The 9594-nt window shown below is 47.5% G+C and overlaps 1 protein-coding gene across 1 annotated transcript in view; it reads right to left on the reverse strand.

The window, feature by feature from the left end:
• The window catches only part of ZNF462 (zinc finger protein 462), a 95513-nt gene that overhangs the window by 82020 nt on the left and 3899 nt on the right, over positions 1–9594 (reverse strand). The window contains exons 3-6 of the mRNA XM_042782441.1: positions 7636–9594; positions 6713–6877; positions 4866–4969; positions 946–1064 (exon numbers count right to left, since the gene is read on the reverse strand). Coding sequence (XP_042638375.1) covers positions 946–1064; positions 4866–4969; positions 6713–6877; positions 7636–9594 — 2347 coding nt within the window. The remainder of the gene's footprint in view (positions 1–945; positions 1065–4865; positions 4970–6712; positions 6878–7635) is intronic.

Raw genomic sequence — 9594 nt, forward strand, 5'->3', positions numbered from 1 at the left:
AAGAAGAAGAGAAAAGAAAGAAGACAGTATATTGTCAACCAAAAGGATGTGGGTTTTTGTTCTAAAGTCAAATTCTTAATAAAGGAGCTATGTAGCCTTGAGTAGGTCATTTAATTCTAAGTCCCTGTATTTCATCTGAAAGTTAGGATGATAGTAATAATCATTACTTCCCAGGACTGTCATGGCTACATTAAGTAAGATGATGAATATTCCATACTTCAGGTCCTAGGTGGTGCAAATAGTTTGTGCTCGACTACTAAACTCAAGGTTGGTGGTTTAAACCCAACCAGCGTCACAGCACAAGAAAGCCCTGGTTTTCCTTAAGATTATAGTCAAGAAAACCCTAGGAAACGGTTCTACTCGGTAACACATGAGGTCACCAGGTGCTGGGACTGACTCAATGGCAATGGGTTTGGTTTTGGTTTCAATGCAGAGCCTGGTATATAAACAGCGTTTATAAGGTGAGCGCTAAGATGGAACAACAGAGATCAGCATAGCTCCTGGCCATTCATGACCCAAAGTCATCTCTTATCTGCTCCAAGAAAATGTATCTAAGGGCAGGCAGTCATGTGAGAAATCTCTCACATCTTGAGTTTCATTGTCCTTTTAGCACCTCCTTGAGATTGTAACTTCAGTTTAATTAGGAATCTTACTAGTGGATAAAGAAATCTCTGCATTTCCATTAGAAAGGATAGGTAATTTAGAAATTTCTTTAAAAAATCAAACAGCCGAATTCTAACAGCATGACATGGGCTGTCTACTGTTTTGGCTTCTGGTGATCTCCTTTATTAGGTTAAAATGTACTAAACAGAGAGTCAGCTCAGGAATAACTTCTTACTTCATTTGTAGAGCATGAGCTCATAGTAAACAATTTTACCCAATAAAGACCATTAGGGTTCAAACTCACAGGGTGCTAAGAACGTATGCACCACCACACCCACTCACCAGCATGAGCTTTGAGTATATGCGTTTTCAGCCGGCTGTTATAGGAGGACTTGAAGGAGCAGAGTTTGCATCGGAATGGTTTATGGTGTCCGTGGTGGGTTTGCATATGGCGATCCAAACTGGAAGCAGAGGGCAAAAAAAAAAACAAGAGAATAACAGGATCAAAAACTGCACATTGCCTTATTGCCCTTCTCCAGGAATCCCAACTAGAAGCTGTTAAAGTCATCTGTGACTCTCCCAATGATCACCCTCTCTCACACACACACAATAATAATAAATGAAAATAGAAATTAAAAACACTGGCAAGAGTTGTACCTACTCCAAAAAGAGGGGATGCTAACAGATGAGATCAAGGGATCTTTTTGGGTTGAGATATGGTAGTGGTGACAGGGCACAGTAGACCCATAATCCCTTCTCCAGAACACAACCTCCTAGTAACTGGAAAGGACCATCCAAAGAAAAAGTAAGAGGTGAATTCAGGCGGCCCACTGAGTAAGCGAGGGCTACATTCCAATTAATTCTTTAACTTATTCCAAAAAAGAAAGAATAGGAATTCAGAAAAACACTGCATTTACAAATGGCTCACCATCCCCCACCCCTTACAGCTTTCATTGTGCACACTACAGTGAGGAAGGGAGGTTTCAAAGAGAATGACTTACTTGCAGTGGGCTCTCTTGTTCCTAACATCTACAAAAATATGGAGGCACAAAAAGATTTAATGACATTCAAGAACATCCTAAACCTCATGCCCTCGAAACGGCTCCCCATCCCTCTGATAAACACAACCGTGTTTGCTGTAAATCAGCCTTCACAGAAGCAACTTAAAAGGAAGTTATTAGTAATTATGAACCCGCAGCGTTACACAATAATTATGAGTCTAATAAATAATAAATCTATCAAACAAGGGGTAGGAAGTTGTAGTTTGTATCAGTCATTGTCAGATTACTCAATAAGCAAGATAAGCATAGTCTTACTGCTGCTTACTCACTGATTTGTAGTGAACAATTTCACATTCTTTTTATCTTTTCAAAGATTCTGCTTCTAGGTACGGCTGCCATGTGTCTCTATCCTAACCCCACAGCACCTTCCTATAGAAGTAAAGCCTCTATTCACATTTAGCTCCCGACAGGTACAGAGCACCATCGATAAGCAAGGTCAGCATAGGCTTACCTGTGTTTACTTACTAATCTGTCGTGAAAAACATGTCACACTTTGCTACAGATTATAAGTAAGCACAAGTATGCCTGTGCTTACCTTCCTTTCTGGGTCATCCGCCTCTGGTATCAGTACCTCAGAGAACTAAATCTCATTGCTGATGACTCAGATGAGAAGGCTACTACTGACCACTGACCGCTGAACTCCCTCCTGCACTCCAAAGCAGCGTTTTCAACTGCCTGTGGACAACTCCCTCTGGATGTCCTCAGGGACATCCATGCTATTATCTTCGACTCGATCAGCCTTAAACAAACCCACCATTTTTTCCTCTCAAACAAATTTTCTTCTTCATTTCCTTGTTTCTATAAATGGCACTACCATTCTCCCAGTCAACCAGACTCCAAATCTGTAGTCTATTTCATCCCTCATTCCCTATACTAAATCAATTTCTCCAAATTAGGCAGACCTTGATTCATCCAACCATTCCCAAAGTCCCATCCTAACTTCTCTGATCAGCCACTATAACTGTGTCCTGATTGCACCTCTCTCCTCCTGTTTTCAACTCAAAAGCACAGGCTAAGGAGTCAGACTGCCTCAGTTACAATCCCCACTATCACCTATAAGCTACGTAACCTTGGGAAAGTTACCTAACCTTTCCAAACTTCATTTTCTTATCCATAGAATGGAGATCATGAGACTATACCTAATAAGGATGTTTTGACCCAAAAATGAGATACTTAATACTTTAAGGTGCTTAGCACAGAACCTGGCACATAATAAGGGTCAAAACATGTTAGCAATCATTTTACTCATCAGAGTCATCCTTTCGTCAATATTGATTATAAAGCCCTAATTCCTGGCATTCAAAGTCTCCAAATATGGTATCAACTTAAGTATTCAGACTTTTTCTTTCATGATTCTTCACAGGTAACTAACTTAAGGTTTAGTAAAAACTGCATCAGCCTGTCCCCAAATGAGCCTCCAACTCTCCTCAGGCTTTTGTTCTTCCCTGTTCCTCTCCACCCCTTATGTCCTTTCTAAACTGTGGCCTCAGTGGCAGAACTCTCACTTCCCAGGTGGGACATCCAGGTCCCACTCCCAGCGACTGCACCTCACGCACTGTCCCCACGCCGACAGAGGGCCTGCGTGTTGTCAGGATGCAGGACGGGCTTCGGTGAGCTTCCCGACGAAAGCTGACTCGGAGAGCCTGAGATCTAGTTCCAGCCTGTGAGAACTACAGATAATGACGGGCCAAGCCACAGCCAATCACAGGGCTGGCCCAAGACCACCAGTGTTCTCTCCCATTGTGACGGAGTCACTTGAATTAAGGGCTGACCTGACAGCAGCCAGCAGCAACATCATCTTCCTACTTGGAGACTTGACTCAAATGCTCCCCATTCTATAAGACCTTCCTGACTTTTCCAAAGAGGACGTAACACTTCCCTTCTTTGAAACTTTATGATTATTTTTATTGATACTCTTAAAGATACATACCATATTTTGCCAAGTCATTTGTGTTCTTGTTTTATACCACGACTATACCCTAAATTCTCTTAGATCATAGATCATTCCCATTCATCTTTAGATTCCTCCACATCTTCTAGCACCGTGCCTGGCACAGGCTACGTTCCTTAATTCACAACTATTTATTGAGGTTCTACCGTGTGTCCGACAACGTGATAGAAGCTGTTCCACAAACAGTTACCGAATGGAAGAGAACCACCTAAGTTTTATGCTGGTGCATGGGTCTGACGACAAAGATGAGATGATTAGGCTCCGTATAAATGAAGAGTTTACAACGAAGCCTAACCTCCGTAGAAACACTGCCTCCTCCTGCCTTTCAACAGCCACTAACTTGCCCTGGATCTTTTTTGAGAAGTGAACAGTCCTTCATTTATTCCCAATTATCATAAACGTAAACAACCTGTCAGTCTGACAATCAATCACCCTCTTTCCAAGAATGTCAGAATACATCACTGAATATTTATCTCCTTTGTACAGCTGGAAGAAAAAGGCAATAAAAGGTTGTTTTCAAAACTACCCTATCACCTCACTCCCCCAAAGCCTTGCATACCTATCCCACACCCCGAACTGACAATTCCAAAGGGGCCAACACCTCTCCCTGTACTTCAAGCAACTCTCCGGCATCCACAGACTTTCTTACCTTTCATGGTCTTTTTCAAACTAACAAGCAATGATTGCTTGCTCACATGGGCTAACAGTCCTAATCTTACCTTATTCGTAATTCAGTTTCCCAAATGGAACCTTACTTCCTCAAATGATGATGTGTGACAGACAATCAGTAAACTCATCTGTACCCTGGACCTCCCCTGCATCGATCCTCACAATGCCTACCATCCTCATTTACAAAACGCCTGTATTTGCCAAGTGTAACGGCATTTGACTCAACAGCAACCCATTTGTTTGTTTTGGAACGTCATCCAAATAATCTACTGTTTGTGGTCCCCTTTTACAGATGAGGTGATGAGGCGCTAGATAACATAGTTCAAATTTAACAGCCTGTATGAACCGTAATTGGGGCCTTTTGACTCCTCCAAGCTTCACCAGCTGTAGCTTAGCGGCCTTCTATTTGACACCTGCCTCCTGTTGAGACAGACAGACAGACACACACACACACATACACACACACGCCTCACGAACATAATAATAATAAATATCCAGTGTCATTGCCCCAGCTCACATCCTCTCCTTTCTACGTGACACTTCCTCCCAATTACCAAGTGCAACCACCCAATAGCACTTACTTGTGCCTGAAAGCAGAAACAAAGGAGCAATACTGGCAGCTGTACTTGTCCTCGCGGGTAAACATGGCCAGGGCCAGATGGCTCCTCTCATGAGAACGCAGCCCCTGCATGGACATCAGGACTCTGTCACATTGACTACAATGGTATCCCCCCGGCCGGGTTTCATCCTCCAACATTCCATCAAGCAAGCAGAGTTCACCATCCACCCGGTCCACCAGGGTGCCACTGGCATCTTTGGCTGCTTCCAATCCATCCAGGAACAAATGGGAAGGGTCTTCAGCCTCCTGCTAAGAGAACCACACACACACACATGCCCCACCAACAAAATAAATATCCATCGTCACTGCCCCAACTCTCATCCTTTCCCTTCATTCTCCCAAACTCATCAGCACTTCCTGTCCAAGCTTCCTCCCTGCCTCTCTGGCTCCATCTGCAGGAAGGGCAAATCTGATGTCCAGTCTTCATCAGTGGTAGAGTTTTTAGGGCAACATATCTGCACAAATTTCACTATTGCCTGGGAAATGAGAGTGAGGGGTTCTTCCCCTTGAAGACAGGTCACTCGCTTATCACCCATCCTAAGAAGAAAATTCACCCGAACTGGCATAGAGTTGGGTTACAGTTATGGCTCAGAAGAGAGAGAGGGAGGAAGAGAAAAGCAGGACAAGTTTTGGTATTTAGGAGCTCTGAGGAATCATCTGACAAGTAAAGCCAAAGATTCACGTCCCCTGTGCCCTCCTCTCACCTGCACCCCATAGCCAATGACTTCACCCCTTGATCCAAAGTTGTATATAATCAATGCAGAAAATTCAGGATTGGCCTGATTTGCCATCATCCAGTTTTCTAGTTGGCCCTTTTACCACTTCATGGGCAGAGCTGCTGTCCCTCCCTGGTGTGACTCCCGCACTCAGCCTGGGACACACCACAGCAGAGTGGAAGAAGCTGACTGCTGCGATCCCGTGAGCTGTACTGCTCGGCCCACAGGCAGAAGGCTTTAGTCCTTAATGAGGAAAAGCAGAACGATTCCCTCAACACTGAACTGGAAGCAAGCGCAAGAAGGGCAGATGACAGAAACGCAGTCCTTCGCCCAGAGGGAAGGTGTAAAGCCCTGAACTAACTTCTGTGCTCAGAACGGTTAAAAGCTTAGCAACACCCTGGACGGCAGCTGGGTGAGAAACGGAAACACTGACTGCTCTGAGGATCACGGTGCTCAAAACTGTTAAAGGTCAGGGCAAAGAGGGGAGGCACTTGTCAGCAACATAAAGAGAGAGGGTTGGAGAAGACAAACCAGGGCAACGGACACTCAGGGTCAACTCTGACTTGAAGGCTTTCAGTTTTCCATTGAACATCATTCGTACGCCCCAGAGGATGTAAAATGCAACAGAACGGAAGTTCCTGAACTTGTCCAGGATGAGAAGGAAAAGGCGGCTTCTCCTGGGCACTGGGCACCCTCAGCCAGATGAGGATAGGAAGAAGGGAGGCAGTGGGAGGAGCAGATGACAGAACAGAACCCACTTGACGGCTCTCAAAAGCTCCAGCGAACACCTAACGGCATCAAATGCAGAGCACAAGGACGGCCAGCAGCCTCCGGCACCGAGAGAGGGGCCCGGGCCTTCTGTCTCCCAACTATCCACGTGGGTGGAAGCCAGATGGAAATGCAACCTTCCCTTGAACGGGAAGCCGAGGAAGGTCCAACCTGCAAAGAAATCAAAACAAGCCAAGCCAAGCCAAGCTCAGGAATGCCCGCATTCTGAGACTCTCTCTGGTGAGTGGCTTGAAGCAGTGGCGTTAATAAGTAACTGGGCTCGCTGGCACACAAGAATGTTCATCCAGACCTTCAGAGTTCTCACCTTCACGGCGGCAGACACGGCCGGGACGCTGCCGTACTGGACATGCTTCCGGAGGTGGTTGCAGATGGCTCGAAGCGTCGGGTGCACTTCCACACAGAATTTACACTTGTAGCCCACCACTTTCCTCTCCTTGATCTTTGGCACCTCTTCTAAGTGACCAAAAGGCTGGTAAAATACAGTGGTAGCCATCAGTACTCTGAGCCCTCCCTCCGAGCTGGCATTTATTCTTGTCACTTACTAGCATATTCATTTTAAAGCAGATTAGTGGGTTAAACCAAAGGATAGGTAGGTGAGCGTTTTTACATAACAAATTCATCAGCGTCACAGCACACTGCCCACTACGCAAAGTCTCTGGAACCCAAGTATGTGACACCTTGTGAGCAGAGATGATTTCTGTGTAGAAGCCTCATCTTCATTGCCAACTGGTTTTCAAACCAGCTTCAACTACGCAGGTGAAACGTTGCATAGCTACGCCATTAATGACCTTCTTGCAAAAAAAAATCTACTCCTGGAGATGTTAGGTTCATGTAGCAAACACTGGAGACCAAGACATGGCTGAGCAGTGCTACTGATACCAAGAGACAGCCCACAACTGCCTTATGGAAGCAAGCAAGCGTTGTCCCGTAACTAGGCTTCAGATAAGGCTACTTGGCAGAAAGAAATACACAGAAACCACCCATACCTCCCCTGGGGGAGCCTTGGGAGCAATCAGAGGGAGGGAGGAAGTGGACTGGGACCGCCGAGTGGGGTGAGCATAGAATGGGGGAACAATCAAGCTCGAAATGCTTAATTGACTCATTGAGCTCTCTGGCAAGCTAAGTCACTAGGAAGCCTGCAGCGGTTTGGCTGGCAACGAAGAAGTGCATGTGGGCACCAGTGATGAGAGGCCTCCTGGGGGAAGGGAAATCAAAACATATCCTTACCCTCTCTTGTTTGAAATCTGCAAAAGCACCATCTGCATATTTCTGCTTGCTCAAAAGCTGTTTCCTCCTCTCCTGACGTTTGGCACGCTTCTGGAATTCCTCATTGTGAATGTTCAAGTGTGAGGTCAGGTCCGCTGTGCTTTGCAGTTTGCTATCACAGTGCTTGCACTGGTAGGTGGAGTTCTGCCAGCGGGGGCCGCTGCTCAGAATGACGAAGTCCCTCTTGAGGTCCCGGCTGTGGTGGTCGGTGTAGTGCATGCACAGTAGCTCTGCCGTGCTGAACGAGAGCCTGAAGCACTTGATGCAGCGAAACGGCAGCCACTCGACTTCCTGAGCTTCGCCTTCCACCTCGGCTTTCTCAAAGCTGCCTCTCTCCTCTTCCTCCAGGAGCAGCGGCTTGTCGTGCTCGTCGGCGTACACGGCAGTGAAGTAGCCCCCCAACTTGCTGGCGTGCTGCTTCTTTGGGAACACCCCCGGGTGACGCTTCATGTAATGGGACACGATGCCCTTCTTGCTGAAGGACTGGAAGGAGCACAGGGAGCACTTTTTCTTCTCCACTGCCCGCCGGAGCTCCTCGCTCAGCTGGGGGGAGTCGTCCTTGGGCGGGGACGGGATGATCACCTTGTTGGGCTTGTCGCTGATGGTCCTGGAGGCGGCCAGGCAGTGGGTGTAATAGGCGTCGATGTCGTGGCGCTTCTGGTAGTGGGCGGCCAGCCCTTTGCGGATGGGGTTGGTGTAGGTACACAGGGCGCACTTGAAGAGGTTGTTCTTGCCCTCGGGCTGGGCTCGGACATTGTTGTGCTTAATGCGGTAGTGCCTGGCGATCCCCTTCCTCGTGGAGCAGAAGTACTTGCAGAGCTGGCACCGGAACACAGTGTGGGAGACCAGGTGTGAGGCAGAGAAGTGAGACGTGGATTCCGGCTCCTCTCCCACCTCCTCCTCGGTCACCAAGACTTGGGAGGGGCTCACCTCAGTGGTTATCTCGGGCTCGAGGGACAATGGGAGCTTCGGGGGCGACTGGGAAAAGACATCAAATTCAGGCTGGTTATGGTACTTCTCGTAGTGGATTTTGAGTTTCTCCAAAGTGCCATGGGTGTAGGGACACAGTTTGCACCGGTAGGCACCATACCCTTGCTTGAAAATCCTGCTCGTCTCCTCCACGTCATTCTGGGACAGGTCCACAGACTGCTCCACGTCGTGCACAAAGTCCTCAGCGGTCACCTTGACGGATGGGTGTCTCTTCTGGTAGTGGGTCAGGACGCCGTGAATGCGGGTGTTGATGTAGGGGCAATGCCTGCATTTGTACACAGCACCTGGGTTGATGTCGATGTCCTGGGCAAAGTCGGCAGCCTTCACTTTCATGCCAGGATGCTTCTTCCCATAATGGGTGAGCAGGCCATGCAAGTTGTTGTACTCAGACTGGCACACGGTGCACTGGTACGGGGTGGAGGAGATGGCGGGGTTGGCAGAGGTAAGCTGGATGCTCTTCTCTGGGGAGAGCCTGGCATCCTCTAGGCACTCAGCCTCCTGCTCAGGGATTGGGGTGGGCATATTGTTTTCACAATTCAAAGGGCCCCCCAACTCTTCGGACAGGGGGATGGGCTTCTCCATAGCATCTTTCTCCTTGATGATATCTAGCAGCACTGACTCATCACCATTCATGGCCCAGGGGTGGAATGCTTGGTAGTGATTGGTGATGTCCCAGATGGAGGAGGCTTCAAAAACACAGTCCCTGCACCTGTATGTTTTGGCTTCAGCTGGCATCATGAGAGAGGGCGGAGACGGGTCTGGCCCAGCCCAGAGTTTGGTAGCCATGTACGTATAGTCAACATAATGCTCAGGGTGCCTCCTTTGGTAATGTAGGAGCAAACCACTGGGCTCCACGTGGGAATAGATGCACCATTCACAGTGGTAGCCAGCTTCTATCAAACCATCCAGAAAGGCCCATCTCATGATGGA

This window comes from Orycteropus afer, unplaced genomic scaffold (genome assembly GCF_000298275.1).
Source record: "Orycteropus afer afer isolate SDZICR_OR568_19922 unplaced genomic scaffold, OryAfe1.0 scaffold00320, whole genome shotgun sequence".
NCBI lineage: Eukaryota > Metazoa > Chordata > Mammalia > Tubulidentata > Orycteropodidae > Orycteropus > Orycteropus afer.